The sequence below is a fragment of the Galeopterus variegatus genome, unplaced genomic scaffold (genome assembly GCF_000696425.1).
Source record: "Galeopterus variegatus unplaced genomic scaffold, G_variegatus-3.0.2 Scaffold2332, whole genome shotgun sequence".
Lineage (NCBI taxonomy): Eukaryota > Metazoa > Chordata > Mammalia > Dermoptera > Cynocephalidae > Galeopterus > Galeopterus variegatus.
Window position 1 is genome coordinate 133,431 of NW_007728443.1, and position 18,157 is coordinate 151,587.

Consider the following 18,157-nt stretch of genomic DNA (forward strand, 5'->3'; position numbering starts at 1 on the left):
CACCCTCCGCCTGGCTCACTGCCACCCATGGGGCGTCCATGCTGAGCTGGCGGCACCTACATGAGAAGTCTCTCCTGATCCCCTTCCCACCAGCTAAACCAGGGCACTGTCCTCAGGGCTCTTCTCTAAAGGTCCTGACCCCCAGGGCTCCTCTGCTGTGCCCAGGACCACACTCCTCCTGCTGTGGTGGTGGAGCTGAGCTCCCTCAGCCAAAGACTCCTGCAGTCTGTTGTCACCCCCTCCCCAGTGTGGTGGGGGAAGCACGGGCCCATGTCCATGGTCTCTGTCTCTCTTTCTTATAGGCAGTACGCAGGGGAAATTCATTTGCTTTGCAACAGCACCTCTCTCTCTCTTTCTTTTTCTCTCTGTCACACACACGTGCACACACACATCTGACCCGGTGCTCTAAAATGCAGTCAGAGAAGGGCAGCAGCCGTGTTGATTTCGGTGGTGAGGCAGGCATGAGTGTGAATGCCCTAGGCCTTGCCCACCCTGGTCCTCGTTTGCCCTGTGGCATTACTCCATGTCCCGTGCTGCAGGTCACGCGGTGGCACTCCAGCCCCTGTCCCACCTCTGACTGTCTTGTGTGGTCTGGCCCCACAGGACTTGTCCTACAAGGACCGGCACTGGCATGAGGCCTGCTTCCACTGCTCGCAGTGCAAGAGCTCGCTGGTGGACAAACCCTTTGCTGCCAAGGAGGACCAGCTGCTCTGTACGGACTGCTATTCCAACGAGTACTCGTCCAAGTGCCAGGAATGCAAGAAGACCATCATGCCAGGTCAGGACACGCTCCTTTCTCCCCCGCGACACCGAGCCAGTCTAGCTTCAGGCCTTGGTGTGAGAGTTCCCCTATCCCACTGTCTGCATTGACCTGGTTCCAGACCCTTGGGTTGGCTCCCCGGTTCTGTCCCTTGAACTACAGGGAAGTATTTAGAGCAGGTAGGCAAAAGGGACATGGCAGGTTAGACCACTAGGAGGAATGGCATCTTCGTGCAGTGCATGGGTGGCCTTTCCACCAGCACATGTGCTTCCGCACTCCTTCCCTTCCACCTGCTGAACGTGTGCCCACTCCCTTATTCCAGCAAGCCTGCCTGATACCCTGGGTACCCCGCTGTGGGCTACGGTGGGACCTTTGTAGGCTGTGAGCCATGGCCAGGCCTCTGCCCTTGCAGAGTTGACGTTCTAGACAGACAGACAGCAAAGAGGGCAGAACCACCACTGGCCACGTGCTAAGGATGGTAATAAGGCACCTCATTTGTTGCTGGGGAAGTATGGGACTGTGTCCCTCATTTACGTGTGTGTGCGTGTGTGTGTGGGAGGGGTGTTTTGTTTTTATGTGGGACAGAGAAATCATTCATTTTAAAAAAGAGTGAACAAAAATATATGGAATTTTAAAATACAGAATTAAAAAAATAAATCCTGTTAGTCACATCTAGAAGTGAGGGTTAAAGGAGTGTAAGTCCAAGTAGAGACTAAGGTTTTGACCCTGGGTGACGGAGACAAAGGCACTGGCATCAATGGTGGCTGGCGCAGAGGCCGTGTACGATCAGTGATGTCCTTTGCATGACCAATGAAAGGATGACTGGAGGGTGGAGTTGCCGGGTTTAGCAAATAGAAATATAGAACGCCCAGTTAGATCTGGATTTCAGGTGACGTGTTAGTCTGTATCCCATTTGGGATCGTTTAGTCTGTGCCCTCTACTAGAGAGCCGCACGAAGCCAGGAGAGAGCCGCTCTCCGTCCCGACGAGAGGCGAGGCCCCTCACACAGAGAGCATGACAGGACGAAGCAGGACAGGACGAAGCAGTCCAAGGATCGCTTGAATGCAGTGAAGCGGGGCAGAGACTGGTTGAGGACACAGACTTCTGCAAGTAGGAAAATGTAATTTGAAACTAGGGCACATGGGCTCTCAGACCTCCCGTCTGGAGGGCACTGACAGAGAAACTGTAAAGTCAGGCGCTGGTGGTAGGAGGGGGCCCAGGCGAGACTCCAGGCAATGGCTACGCCAGGGGCTCTCTAGCTATGATCAACCTGAGACATCTGAGCGGTACGTGCCTCAAATTGCTTGGGGAGGTATCTGTCCTCAAAACAAAACCTGCTTTAGTACTGGGTAAGCATCCTTTAATTCTAGGAAGGTTTAGAATTAGGGTCAGACATATTAAGACCATCTAACCCACAGTAATAAAATTATATTAAATGTGATAAAGTATGTGTGAAGTTTAACGAAACCTCTTAAAGAGTAAATTAACCTTTTGATTCTGATTTTTTTTTTTCTCCTTTTTGTCTTTTTTTTTTACTGACCGGTAACGGGATCGCAACCCTCAGTGTCGTGCCCGTACCGGGGACTGGCAACGGGATCGCAACCCTCGGTGTTGCGCCAGCACTGCGCTCAGCCAGTGAGCGGGAACCGGTTTCCACATGGGATCCAAACCCTCGGCAGGAGCGCTACCGCGCTCCCAAGGAGGGCACTCTCCAGTGCGCCACCGGGCTGGCCCTTGATTCTGATTTTAAAGTATGCTATTTTAAAGTGATTTTGGCTTGGATTTCAAATTGAAATTTTCTTATAAACTATTTTTACATTTAAGATATTTCATGATTCATTGTATCTGTACATTTAATTTATGTCAACAATGACTTAAGAATTTGAGGTTTGTTAGTTGAAGTCCTTAGAAGGGTTATCATATAAATTTAAAATGTAGTTTGAAAGGAGTTCAGTTTGCTACATTGACAAATAGAACCAAACACACTCAAGTTCCCTTGAAAGTGATTTTTTAAATTCATTATATTAATGAATGCAATTATAAGACATGTAAGAAGATTAAGTTGAGGATTTTGAGTTTGTAGCTTCAATAGATTGAGTGCCAATTTTTTTATTATTTATTTATTTATTTTTTGGTGGCTGGCTGGTACAGGGATGGAACCCCGGACCTCAGTGCTATCAGGGCCACACACTGACTAAGCCAGCCAGCCCACCCCTGAATATTAATTTTTAAAACCAATGTGGACTGAGTGGCTGGATTCCTGTTGGCACGGGAAGAGAATTAAGGCTCAGGAGATAAACTCAAGAGTCAAACTCTGTCTCTGTAGTGGAAGATTCTGCCAAGTGACAGAGTTTTCTGTTTTATTTTTGGTTTGCTTTGTTTTCGGCAATGAAGAGATACTGAAGCGTTTTGAGCAAGAGACTGACACATGGGAAGTATTTGGGGAATATATTGGATAAGAAGTACTATTTTTTAAAAAGGCCAGGGGATAATTAGGCCCTAAATAAGACGGTTTCTTATTGCTACTATGTTTCTCTGGTCAATACAACTTGAAAATAACTGGGCATACTGTGACCAGGAACAGAAATGCCAGACTGAGCACCACAGCCGGCCAGGGCGACCCGCGTGCACAGACGCAGCGGTAGGACCCACGACATTGAGAAATGTGCGAAATCCTCACTAGTGTTCGTGTGACTCACAGCAACTTCTTGAAATCCTCCTTCCTGTGTCCACGGCGCAGCTCCACGCGCTGCCGCAGCCGAAGGCCTGGACCGTGCTAGGGGTCTTGGGGGTGGAGGTGGGATGCAGACCCAGTCTCTGCAGAGGGGGCCCGAAAGGGAGCTGAGCGTTCATTTACTGAGAATGGACTTGCAGGTGGTAAGGACGGCTGCCCCCCTCAGAGGCACCTTTAGTGAGAATGCAGTTAAACCTTACATCACCAAATTGTAAAAGCATTCACAATTTTAAGCTTAATTAACCTTAAGAGACACCTCAGAAATTTGTCTGACAGTGATTCTTTGAAATTATTTTGAAATCTCAGTCCAGGGCCTGCATAAGACTTTAATCTTTAGCACCCACCATGGTCTAAGAAATAAACTATTTCCTGGATCTTTGAATTTTCCACCTGTGTTAGGTTCTTCAGAGAAACAGAATCAACAGGAGATATGCGTGTGTGTGTGTGTGTGTGTGTGTGTGTGTGTGTGTGTGTGTGGAGAGAGGTTTATTGGAATCTCAGGTAGGAGTTGACACTGCAGCGCCCAATGGTAGCATCTGAATTCCATGGGGCAGCAGGCTTGCCACCAGGCAGGGTTCTCTGTCATGGCCTTGAGAAGAATACCTTCTCCTTGGGTAAACCCTTGTCTTTGCTGCTAAGGCCTTCAGCTGTTATGGGGGCGATCTGCTTTACTCAAAGTCCACTGCTTGTAATGCTAATCACATCTAAAACAACAACAGCATCTAGACTGGTTTTCGGCCAAACAACTGGGTACCATAGCCTAGCCAAGGTGACACATAAAATAACCATCACACTTTCCGTTTCTCATGGTGTTCACTGGCGACAGAAAAAAATCTGTGATAAGATGACAAATAAAAATTGAACACTTCAGCTCTTCTGAGGTAAACTGTACTGAATATTTGAGAATTAACTGGTCCTTAGCCTCTTCTATTAAGGAATAAGAAAAGCTGGGGTGTGCAAAGCTCTAAATTTCAGGCTCCAAGGTAGGGAATGTTGTATAGACATAATAACCGAGCCACAACTGCCATCTGCTGAGCAGACACAATGTGCTGGGCGCTGTGCTGCTTTACACAATTCAATTTAATCTTCACAATGTCCCCTGGGTTGGGCGGTTTTATCCCCATTTTACAGATGCCTCTGCCAGAAGAAATGGACTGGACATCAAAGGCAGGACGTCTAGAAGAATCCCAGGGTGTGCAAAAAAGAAAAAAAAAAAAAAAAAAAAAAAAAAAAAAAAAAAACTAAAAAAAAAGTAAAAACTAAGTAATAACGCTTGCTTTGGTTTGATTTTTAAAAGAGCTACAACCAATAGTGGCAAGAGCATCAGTGGCGCTTCTGTGGTGGATTTAGGTTTATAGGACAAGAGTCATGTCCCAAGTGAGAACCTCACCCGCCGGCCCCTCACCCCCACAAGCGCATTCCTCGATGACTAGTCAGGAAACTAGAATCGCCCCAGAAACCCCAGGGCTGGGCTCGCCAGTTCTTGTCAATCAAATGCTGAGCCCCCACGGACGGAAGTTTCTCGCAGATGCACCGCAGACTCCCAGCAGGCTCAGGGAGGGACGCTGGCTGCGATCCTGCACAGTGTCTGGTTCCTCACTTGCCCCTATGCGTCGATCGAGACCCCCTTCCTCAGGATCGTGCCTCCCGTCTTTGGGACGCTGTTCCCAGCGCCCGGTTCTGCTCGGAAGGCGCTCTCCTGCCACCTGCTGGCCGTGGTGCAGAACAACTACACAGGCCCGCGGCCACGGCAACCCGCTGCGCCTCAGGGGTGCGCGCCCCTCGCTGGGCTCCAGGTGCGCGTGCATTCCCTGCAGGTGCAGCTCCCCGTGCACTGGTGTTGACATAAGACTGACTTCAGAACACTCCAGGAATGCACTGCGTGGTCTTGCCTGAGGTCTTTAGTGAGAGTCATAATTGCCCAGTATTCTTTGGTTTCTGGGCTGCATGATCAGAGTGAAGGTCAGAGATTTAAAAAGCAAGTGACAAAGGTATACATGGGAATAGAAACCCCTGGAGGCCCAAGAAAATCATTCTAAAATGTACTCAAGTCCTTCCACCGTTTTTACCTGAACTCCAATTGCTTAGTGTAATTTTTGTTTCAAGATTGATCACCCCACAACTGAATTCCATAGATGTATATCATCATCCCCAATTTCCTTTAATGCTGCCCCGCCCACGCCCTGCATATTTTATATAATCTGTGGAAGGTGGAGCCCGAATGCTTGGCCTTGGAAGTACAGGAAGCTAAGAAAGTGACCTCAAAATGATAGCTAACAAAATAATCAACTAATAAATCTCAGCGCATTCCTGATTACTTGAGACACAAACATCTCCTGACAACCTTCCAACCAGCTAAAATGCAATTTGCAAGCTATTATTTTTGGACTTAGAGCTCAAGACTAGTTTATAGACTCCGGTATGCTCCTGTGTCGTCTCAGCGTGCCTCCACCTATTCCCTGACCCTGGGTGGAAGTCTGACAGATGTGCCTCTCCTGCCACAGTTCCCATCCTCTAAGTGACCCCAGGTGTTGGCAAAATTTTTCCGTCAAAAAACCAGATAAATATTTTGGGCTTTTTAGACCACTGTCACAACTACTCAATGACTACAACTACCCAACTATTCCGCATAACTGTACACAACTACACAGCTACACAACTCTTCTGCTGTTGCAGCATGAAAGCAGTCGTAGACAGTGGACGTAAATGAACGGGTGTGGTGGCCTTCCGGTGAGACTTCACAAACAGGCAGCAGTCGGGACGTGGCCATGGGCTTTACCAGTAAACTGGCTCCTGAACTGGCCCGTGTATTTGGAACACTTTTCTATTTCTTAAGCCATTATATTCCTCTTCCCCAAATCTTTCTTTACTATGCTTTATACAAAGTGTGCTTGCATTCAACTCTGTCTTGAATCATCTCTTTTCTATAAATATACTTTTTTTTTTTTGGTAAAATATGGGAAAAAATCAGGCAACAAATACTGGCCATCTGCTGTGAAGCAAGCTTGGTGGTGGCGACAGGGGGAGCCAAAAAGTGTTTCAGTTCTCTAGGACTTCCCGATTTACTTGGAGAGATGATAGAGACCTATCAAATGATAATGGTAACTCAGAAGAAAATGAGATGGCACAAGATAAGATCAGAAAATTATTAAATGGGAAGCACAAGTAATACTTGTAGATTTTACTTATAGTACTTAGCACAGCGTGTAGACAACTAAGATACATCTCAGCTTGGTGCACACGGTCAGATGCTAAAGTGTTGTAGAGGCTCCTCACGGAACCGGCCTCGAGGTGCAGGTGCATTCACACCCCAGCAATCTCTGTCCCACTGTGAGCCAGAGGAGTGTTTACTCGTTGGTGTGAACGGGAGAATGTCATCCCTCTGTTCCAAAATCCATACTCCATAGGGGTTAGTCTGAGCTATGCCACATTTCTCTTTATATTTTGCAACGCCGAGAAAGACATTTTTTTCACTTAACATTCCTGACCATCATATGAAATAAATATTAAGTACCTACTGTGTACACGTACCATTCTAGGAGCTGGGGTGTATCACAATGAACCAAAAGACAAAGTCCCTGCCCTCCACAACACAGGGATTGTCCCCATTAGAAGCGAGCCTTCAAGAGCTGATGGGAGCTGCCCTGGAGGCTGGTCTGGAGGCAGGCTGCTGGGTCTCCGAGCCAGTCTTGCACTAATCCGCTCTTTTCTTCTGCTCTGATGGCAGGTACTCGCAAGATGGAGTACAAGGGCAGCAGCTGGCATGAGACCTGCTTCATCTGCCACCGCTGCCAGCAGCCAATTGGAACCAAGAGTTTCATCCCCAAAGATAACCAGAATTTCTGTGTGCCTTGCTATGAGAAACAACATGCCCTGCAGTGTGTGCAGTGCAAAAAGGTACATTGGATTCTCCCCAGCCTTGCCCCTTCTTGCTGGTTTGCCTCCACAGTCCCATCTGTCGGTTCTCCCTTTCCTAAAGGAAGGACACCTGTAACCCTTGACCAGCGTGAGAGCTGTGTCTGTCCTGCCTCACATTCATAATTCTGGTGTGCTCTGTGCCTTTTATCCATTGGATCTGTGTTGCGGTCCTTCTTTCAAAGATGTGAACGCTATTGTGCTCTGTGATAAAAATCCTTTAGCCCTGCCTTCTTCTAGAACATTCCCAAATATTTTCTCATGTTTATGACTTGATGTTAGAGGGAAGCAGAACTCACTCTTCCAAAGCTGTCTTTGTTAAGCTGCTCCCTTGAAATAAACAAGAAACCAAGTGCTAGAGAGAGAAGCAGAGAGAGAGGGAAGGGGAGGCGGGATGTCAGAAGAAAAGGCAAGTAGAGAAGGTCTGCCTCATTTCCAGCCATGTATATACCAGATTTCACCTGGGATCATTTAGGGAGAGAAATGCAATCTTTTGACCTAATGTATCCATCTTTAATGCTGTTTTCACAATAACTTCTGTTGAGGTAGATGTTTATAAAATTAAGCTATATTTATAATGTGATATAATCTACAAAAAAGCACTTTTAAATGTGAAACTATTACATATGGATGTTAATTATAGTTATCATTGTAGCACTGGGGAGAAAAACACTAGGAAAAACAGAATAAAAACATTTCCTCTAAAATAAGAGATTTAATTCTCTGAAAAGCAAAGACTAGTGTTCAGGAACGTATGGGGAACTCTAAAATTGCAGCTAAAATGTACTTTTAGTCAAATTTCCAAACAATTGTGCAAGATGTGAGAGTTTAGATTAAGTTTCTAGCAGATACTTAGTTTTCCTCTAACAAACTTTCAGTTATTTTTGTAAATAAATTGAAAGTTATATTTTCCAACTTTTTATTTGCTGTGATGTTTAACTCATACATAAGTATAGTTGATCCTTGTCATTCACAGACTCTGAGTCTGAAAATTCTCCCACTCACTGAGATTGACTGGTAGCCCCAGCTCCACACTTGCAGTGCTTCCACAGACACGCCAGAGCGGTGCCCAGCGTGAGTCACCCACGTGCACGTTCCCTGCTGAGGCGGGACAAGGTGACCTCTGCCTTCCTATTTCAGCTCTCATGCTGAAGTGTCCTTTTCGGTCTCTTTAGTGAGACGTTTTTTGCATTTTTATGATTTTTTTGTGGGCAATTCCGCTGCTTAAAATGACCTCCAGCAAAATTCTGTCTCATGTCCCTAAGCACAAGAAGGCTGTGATGTGCCTTTAGGAGAAAGAGAAAAGACATGTTAGATGAACTTCAGTCAAGTGTGAGTTGTGGTGCTGCTGGCCATAAGCTCAAGGTTAATGGATCAACAATATGTATTAAGCAAGGTGTCTTTAAAGAGAAACAAACACAAGCTAAAGCAACATTTTGTATTGATTGGTTGATGAAAATGTTGTGACCGGAGTAACCTAACCCTGTATTTCTCTTAGAAGCAATAGTTTGGTATTTGCAAATTCAGAGTTCACAGAGACATTTCGCAACATAACTATTGCAAACCACCACAATTGACTGTACACACCTCTCCCCATTAGGAAGATTTGTCCCCCTTGGGCTGCCTTTGGCTCTCATTTCTGTCACTTGCCCCATTTGCTGGCATTTTAGGGCAACAGTGGAGATTCTAAAAGACTGAGACATCTGCCCTGCATGGCTCCTGTCACTAACATCCTTCTCTATCCCCCACTAGTGCTCCCCTTACCCCCAGCTCTACAGTGTGGTAGAACTTAGCAGAGGTGACAGAAAGGAGAAACATGGAATGGTAGAAGTGCCAGGGCATCCTAGCAGCTTCTTCTGGTCTTTGAAGATAACTCAGAATGATCAATACACTGAGAAGAAAACCCCCCACCCTCCAACTCTTCCATAGCCCCTACCCTTACATTGAGTTAAACTATCACCTAAAACACTGGTTTTAAAATTCGCCTGCACATTGGTAACACCTGGGTCATGATTTCATTGCTAGGCGCTGTGACCTGGGAGTTGTAATTTTTATAAGTTCCTGGATGATTCAGATATGCAAAGGTCAGAACCACTGGCCTGAGCCACCGGTTGGGTTGTGCTGCAGGGCTAGGGCATGGGCTGTGTGATCTGTAGGTCTTTTAGAGCCCTTATGAGTCTAGGATTAATAAAGGCAACCAATATTCTGGTAACATTGGTTATTCAGTGCAACTCTTTTTCTTGAAGCTCTTTTTAGGAAAAGAGATTTGAAAAGCTTTGCTATACCTACTCCATCAGTAGCAGAACTAGTGTATTAGGAAGGGCATAGGAACCTGCATTCCAAGACCACGGTCCAAGTTGCCACTCTGTGACTAACTTGCTGAGGAGGATGAAGTCTAAGGTCTCCCCCGTGCAAAAGGATGTAATGCCCAACGTCAGCCTAGACAATTAAGTTACGGTAGGATCTGGTGAATTACAGATTCCTTATGTAAGTGTGAGTTCTTAGAAATGGGGTAGTCAGTGGTAGTTGCTCGGTTTTTGTTAGAATTGATAGAACCATTATTTCTGAAAGAACTCTTTGTAATTGTAATTCATGGTCCAAATTTCACTAGAATCAATTACAGCTCTGAGGCAGGCCCATGTCTTGGATTCTATTTGATTTCAGAGTGGTCAGCTGTAGTACACACCAACTATATTGTCATCAGTGACCGGGGTACCTTACGCATTTGACAGGGACCAGTCACCACACACTAGTCAAACCATCAAATGGAAATGAATTGCTACTTCTCTTGTTTAAAAATATGATGGCTTTGTCTGCTGCCCACATGTTTTCATAATCTGCTCCCACCACTCCTCTCCTGCCTCACTAAGCCTCTCACTCCACCAGCTCTTCCTCCTGAGTCCGTGCCTCTGGAGACTGTCTCAAGACCCTCCCTCCACAAGGAGGCCCATTTCCTGCTTCCCCTCCCATGCACCACTTTGGTGAGGCCTTTCCTGGCCACCCCAGAGAGAACTGACCTTTTCCTCTTCTGCACTCCCTTTAGCACCTCATTCACTAAATCAGAAAGTATTTCAGCACCTGACACATGGCACCCAGTGAAGGCATAAAAGAAACCTACTCCCTGCTCTCACAGTTTCATTTTGTGGGGAAACACAATCAACAAGTAAACAAATACACACTGTAGGCACTTTTTATAGCATTTATCACATCACTTGGAGCCGGTTCATGTATCTACTTGTTCTGATATTTACGGCCTCCTCCGGGCTGTGCGTAGTGTCTGATTTATGTATGGACTCCCAGCACCTAGAAACCACTAGAAACCCACGCTCTCCATATCACACAATGGAAACTCTGAAATGCGTCAAACTGGAGTGCCTCCTTCAGTCCCAGGGGCTTGATTCTCTCCAGTTAATACTCCCTCCCCTTCCTCATGCGGGATTCTTTTTCTCTGTTGACAGGACTTGGTGGCACAAAGTACATCTCCTTCGAGGAACGGCAGTGGCACAACGACTGCTTTAACTGTAAGAAGTGCTCCCTGTCACTGGTGGGGCGCGGCTTCCTCACAGAAAGGGACGACATCCTGTGCCCTGACTGTGGGAAGGACATCTGAAGTCTACACAGGCACATTCCTGCTTGTGATCTCACACACAGATTTATGTATTTTCTTTCTCAACAAGGCAGTGTTGTGCTCTGGTTTCCACCAGCCACGTCGAAACTTTCCTCTTGTGCTTCTCACCGATACTCACGCTGTTTAAACTCTTTCATGCTTTGTACTAGCTCAGTCCTGGGGAAGGGGAAAACCCTCGTGTAAACCCTAGAGGGGAAGATGATTTGCAATTTTTGTAATCAAGTAAGGCAAATCCAAGTGTAAAAATCCTTTTGAATGATGTCTTTATAAATGTATCTTTCTTTTCACTGTGTATTTAATTTTTAAGTGCAATTAACACATGTCACGAACTTGAAAGTTTTCCAAACTATATAAGGTAATGAAGAATTGGTATTTACAGCTCTATAACTTCTTATCATGTAAAACCGAAAGCAAGATGATGTGACTTACAATAAAGCTGTTCAGAACAAAATCTTTTGCCAGTCACAGTGTGTGAAAAAACAACTACACATGGAGGTTCTGAGTCTAAGTCACACTTTATTACAGGGTCCAGTGATCGTCATATGAAGTGCAAGTTCTGATGGGCTGCGGCAGTGTTAACCAAAGTGCATCACACCATAATTTAAAGGAAGCCTTCAGTCAGCACCGTGCCTCTTCCTTGCTACCTTCTCTTTCTTTCCCCTTCCTAAACTTCTTTCTCTGGAAAGGTAATGCTCTGCATTTGATGCAGTAACATGAATATGAGCAGCAGCATTATATGAGGCTAATGACAGTGAAGCCAATTTTCAGGTCACTTTTCCTATCCCATTGCCATGGATCTGGGTCTTACACCAACCTGCCTTTTCTTCCATAAAGTGAGGGCTGCAAAAAGACACAAGCAACTCGAGGCCAGAGACGACCTCTTGTTTATCTGGATATTCTCAGTACCCTAACAATTGAGGGCATGCTGGGAGCCTTCGGTGTTGTTTCTGAAAAGACAAGAAAGACAGTAAGAGAGAGAGATACAGAGAGAGACAGAATCATTGCAGTAAAGTAATAGTCTGAGCTCCTACTTTGGCAGTAATCTATAAAATAATCTTGGATAGCGTAGTGTAAAACTGGGAGGCACTGAGCCGATTTATGGGATAGAGCATTGCACATTCTCTTTAGAATGGTAGCATTAGTGAATTGTCCTTAGTTTCCCAAGACAATACAGTATGATAAAATGATATGTTGTGCAACAGAAAAACCTGGTGGATATCAAGTCTGATGTGTGCTGAGCATATGTGAAAATCAGCTTCTTAATCTGGGTGGTAGTCCCTGTTAGACATGTTTAATCATGTCTGAGATGGGTCTTCTGGTCGATGTGAGGTTTTGCTTAAAAAGAATAACTCCACCTCTCGTTATAGCTGTCTTCTTCATCATATGAAAGTAAAAGCACTCCAGATTTCATTGTGGAATATCTAACCTCTTCCTCATTAAAACCACACGTACACCAGACTTACTCAACGTTAAATTACCCTACCTAAAATTAATGGTTAGGGGGAGTTGCACTTCCAGTAAGTAGCTCTGATTGGACTAATCTTCCCTCAAATAACAAGAGATGGAGTTCTGGACAAAATGTTTTTTACAATTTTGAAAACACTGGAGCGTGATCCGATGCAGGCAGACGTTGGAGGGGAGTGGACACTTGGAAGAAGAGAATGGCACTGGGTAATTTTCCCTTTTTTATGGCTTTTATCCAAGAGCTAAGGCACTGGCTGGATGGGACTTTAGGATGGTGGAGCACAGACCTTGGCTGACCCTCTTCCTACTGAAGAAAATTACATATATATAAACCAAACAACTTAAAGTCTAAAAATTTCCCTATAGGCATACAACAGAGAAACATTTATTCAGGAAAACCTACTACTAAATCTTAGCAAGAACAGTGGTAATCTCTGACACTTGAGCTGCAGCCCAATCTCATCCTACCCCCACTCCCAGCTTTGTGTGACAAGCTTTGGGTACAGCCAAGAAAGTGAGGGCTCCCTCTCCCCCTAGATGTGACAGGCAGAGAGTCTTGGGTTCCAATTGCCTTTGCCCCAGTCTGCTCATGGGGCAGAGGTTCCACACTGGAGAGACATTCTGAGAAGACCAGGGGCTACCAACCCACTCACAGAGAAGGGGTGTCACTCCAGGAGAAGCAAGCTGTTGTCAGCCCCCAGAGGGAGAGGCAGCCTCTGAGAACTGCTGGCTCAGTAGCTCTACCTCAGAGGGCTGATACTGGTACCAAGAATGGAGAAATCTGTGCCTAATGGGATTTTCAAAAACAAAAGATCTTGGTGGCAAGTAGTTAAGAGGGGCTGGTAGCTCCATGATACTAAAAGCAAAATGGCAGACCAGCCAGAAGTTTAACAGAGAAAAGTAGAGGAAGAGACAGCCAAGAAGAACCCGCCTAGAATCTCACTTATCCCTGGGAGTCCAGAAGACTGTGCATTGACTGGGTTGTACCCACTCAGGAGCCATCAATGTGGGAAGCAGAACAGACTTGAAAGCATTCTCCCAACCGCACACAGATTTATTGGCAAAGAGCAGAAGTCTTATTAGCTCATAGTGGTTAAGCAGAACCTCCGACCAAACACTGGCTGAACATATAATTGTAGGTTACATGAACTAAAGGAAACCATGTTTAAAGAATTAAAGGAAGGTATGATAACAATTACTCACCAGACAGAATACCAATAAAAAGAAAGTATAAAAAAGAATCAAATGGAATTCTGGAGTTGAAAAGTATACTAACTGAAATGAAAAATTCACTAGAGGGGCACATTAGTAGATCTGAGTGGGGAAAAGAAAAAAAAAAACAAAACAGTGGACTTGAAGATAGAACAATAGACATTATGCAATCTAAAGAACAGAAAAAAATGAAAAAAAGTAAACAGCCTTAGAGAAACGTGAGACACCAACATATGCATATGGAAGTATCAGAAAGAGTGGATAGAGAAGAGAGACAGAAAAAATATTTTAAGAATGGCCGAAAACTTCCCCAAATTTGATTAAAAATACTAATGTACATGTCCAAGAAGCTCAACAAACTCAAAGTAGGATAAATGCAAAGAGATCCACACCCAGACACATCATAGTCAAAATGCTGAAATCCAAAGATAAAGGGAAAATTCTGTCTCTAAAATAATATAGTTCTATGATTAAGTAAGACTTTTTATTAAACTGTGAAATTAAACACACATATATAAAAGTATACAAAACAAATGTTAATAAGCAAAACTAAACTATGGTGGTAGAATAGTGGTTACCCCTCTGACTGGGAAAGGACATGATGGAGCCTTCTGGAATGTTGGAAATGTTCTGTATTAAGGGTTGGCAAACTGTGGCCGATGGGCTAAACCCTGCCCACTGCCTGTTTTCTTGAAAAAAAGTTTTACTGGAACACAGCTATGCCTGTTCATATACTCACTGGTTGGCCCACAGGCCTACATTTTTACTATCTGGCCCTTTACAAAAAAAGCTTGCCAATTCTACTTTGCTCTAGATCTGGATCTGGGTAGCAGTTACATGAGGGTATACACATATATAAATGTGTGTATGTGCCTGTGTGTATACACACAGATATTTTCACTGAACGCTACAAGTTAAAAAGTTTTTAACTTTACAGTATTTTATTATACCTCAATAAAAATTTAAAAAATAAAAATATGAATATTGAACTTTTTATAGTTTCTTGTACTGGACACTTACTTTAAAGCTTGTCTTTTTTCTTTAAACACAGAAAGTAAACTTGTTTGATCTCTACTTGATTATTCCAGTGCAGACAGTCCTTGACTTATGATGGTTCGATTTATGATTTTCTAACTTTACAACGATGAAAAAGCAATGCGTGTTCAGTAGAAACTGTACGTCAAGTTGCTACTTGAACCATTTTTTTCATTTTCAGTTCAGTATTCAATAAATTACACAAGATATTAAACACTTTATTATAAAACAGGCTTTGTGCTAGATGATTTTGCCAACTGTAGGTTAATGTAAGTGTTCTGAGCACATTTAAGGTAGGGTAAGCTAAACTATGACGTGCAGTAGGTTAGGTGTATTAAATGCATTTTCGCCTTACAATATTTTCGACTTTCGATGTGTGTAACCCCATCATATGTCAAGGAGCATCTCTACACAAAAACCTTTGGGGTCAGTCTCCACTGCCTGTTTCTGCTGCAGATCACTCTGGGTACCTGTCTTCTCGTATGCTTGGATAATGACTTGTTCTTATCATTGCCTTTAAAAAATCACCTGCGGGGGTCTCCTGAGGCTTAGAATGAGGGTATCTTTCTGCAGAGATGATTTCTGTGGCTTCTGCCAGATGCCTGGACCACCACCACCAGACAGAACTATTTGTTCTTATCATTGCCTTTAAAAAATCACCTGCGGGGGTCTCCTGAGGCTTAGAATGAGGGTATCTTCCTGCAGAGATGATTTCTGTGGCTTCTGCCAGATGCCTGGACCACCACCACCAGACAGAACTACTTCCAAGTCCCTTCCTGAGTTACTTTCCCCATCCTGGGGATGTGAACATTGGCTACCAATCTGTGCGAGTCTGCTTGCTTGCCTCCACACAACTTGTCCCTTCTTTCCCTTCCCTATTCTTCCTTCCTATTCTCCTGTTCTTTCTTTTCCTTCTTCCCTACCTTTACAGGGCAGGTTTCTTTCTTATTCACTCTTACCATGTGGTATTGTTCTACAAGGTCACACCTATAGGTGCCTGTCTTGGAGGGCTTGAGACTTACTTCTCTCTCCTTTACATCACAGTCACCTAAACCACAGCTGAGTTTCAATACAGCATCAAACAAAATGGCCTACTTCTTTGGGTTCTTGCTTTCTCTTAGATTATTGCCTGTCAGCTCTTCAGTGCTTTTAAGATTAAATTTTGTTTCTCCAGCAGAATTGCTCCTTACATTTAAGAAGTCAGAGCAAACCTTTTCCTCTAATGTTTAGCATATGAAAAAACCTAACTATAAACATTGCATTAGTTACTTCCTCGCTGTTACACATTCTATAGTATTAAGATTTACACTGATTTTTAACTATTTCAGTGTCTTAAGCTTTGATTTAAATGCCCTTTATTTTTTCTTATAAAATAAATTATATACTTAAACTTTATGATAATTTTTAATATTTAGGATATTGTAAAATTCTTAGTAGAGCTAGTTTACCTCCAACCCAAACCATAAGAATTTAGTCACAGAAGTAACTGAAAGAGTGTCACTTGTGAGGCATGGACCATGAACATGGCGAGAAGCTCAGTAAATGTATCTGCTGTGAACAATGTGCCCTGGAACTACACTGATTACTACTCTCTCAATATTGTCCTTAGTGGAAGCTTCATCTCTGGAAAAAACCTTAAAGAAATGCCTGTAAAAGAACTCAGTGCTGTTGGCAGAACAGAACTTAAAAGACCAGCAGAGAAATCCCTGTCATCACATACCTGAAGACTGGGGTATACGCAGAACATATCACTGACTTGCCACAACTAGACACAATCCAGTCTGTAAGCAGAGAGCTGCCCTCAAGTCATAAGTCAGCCCAATAAATAAACCCTAACTCCCTTGGAAAAGATTTTTTAAAAAATAGATATACTAAGGCAGAATAAAAGTGGTATTAGCTTGTGTATCAATTAATCATTACTTTAGAAATTTAAAATACATAGTCAATTCTCAATCATCTTTAGTGCTGCCCATTCAGATTTGAGGGAACCTCTCAGTATCTGCCTGGCCATTAAATGATAGACTAAAGGGGCTAAAGGATAAGCATAAGGTATATTCTAGAAATACAGAGAAATAAGACTGGAAAAGACAAGAATCAGAGTGAAATTCACCTGCTTGACAGAGGAGGAAATGGAAGCCCAGGAAGAATAAAGCTTACTCAGGACTGCAGAGAGGCCAACACACTAGGAACCCAGTCTCCCGACTCTTAGCAATGTCCCCTAAAATATGAATTATTTTCTTACAGGTAAAGATGCTTATGGGGTAAGTGCCATCTCTGAATACATATGAGATCTTTTTAAACACTGAGAAGAAAATGTTCAGATGATGTACATGGCAAAATGTACATAAACTACAAAACTGTCCTTTTACTGGCATCTATTAGCATTTATACAGTTAGAAGCATATGAATAAAATAATTTCCCAGGTTCTGAGGGGATCCTCTGAAAGAAAAATCCATTCTCAGTTTGTTTTTGGTTGGTTTCTCCAGGCTTCAAGGAATTGAAACACATAATCAGGAAACTCTCCAGTGCACAGAATACTGTGACCTTAATTATTAAGTATTCTTCAGATTCTTTCTCAAATTGCTATTGTTTAGACTGAATCAACTGAGATTAATAAAAAGACAAGGCCCTTGAGGACAGGGATCTTGTTTTATTTACTCCAATTCCTTATGAAGACACCTTATAACTGTTGAATGGATGAGATGTTTGTCCAGGGATTTTTATTGTTCAGAAAATAGAGAAAGGTTAATTTGATATTCTCTTTTTCAATAAAATGATAAAACTGCAAAACTACCTTTTAAATGTTATGACTTAAGTACACCGGAAGTGAATGGAGGTTATAAGACTAATGGTAAAGGAATTGTAAATAATCAGTATATTCTAGTTGGTACAGTTGTTTCCCACATGGGCACATGCTAACTATTCTGTAACTGATGTACAAATGCACTGGAACTGAACAATTAAGTAAATGGATGGCAGTTGCTGGGAGCCATATTTCTCATTGTTGGAGTGGGAGGTTACAGATAAACAAGAGAAGAAGGCTAGAATGATCAAGATGGTACTGGGTTAAAGTTGGAGACATCAATATGAACTCATGTTTAACTTACTATAATAGTTAGATGGTTACATATCGAAATATTTATAGATAAGTATACACAGACTGGTTAATACAGACACATATATTTCCTTGTTCTGTCAGTTCAGAAGGCCTGGAAGCAATGACACCCCAGTAGCAATGAGCACACCTGACAACTAGACCTTGATTTTTAATGCCTTTCTCCAACAAGAGGAACCTTGGAGAAATGGCTGATTGTAGGACTTGGGTTCTTGGAGAAACAGCTGATTGTAGGATGTACGCAGGAAATACATAAAATGAACCTGGAGCATCCCACAGTGCCAGGAAGTAAG

The 18,157-nt window shown here is 43.4% G+C and overlaps 1 protein-coding gene across 1 annotated transcript in view; it reads left to right on the top strand.

Moving 5' to 3' along the window:
- Positions 1 to 11,488, top strand: part of FHL2 (four and a half LIM domains 2) — a 25,742-nt gene extending 14,254 nt beyond the window's left edge. Inside the window, exons 2-4 of the mRNA XM_008581345.1 lie at positions 604 to 778; positions 7,222 to 7,391; positions 10,822 to 11,488. Coding sequence (XP_008579567.1) covers positions 604 to 778; positions 7,222 to 7,391; positions 10,822 to 11,019 — 543 coding nt within the window. The 3' untranslated portion in view covers positions 11,020 to 11,488. The remainder of the gene's footprint in view (positions 1 to 603; positions 779 to 7,221; positions 7,392 to 10,821) is intronic.
- Positions 11,489 to 18,157: the final 6,669 nt, after the last annotated feature.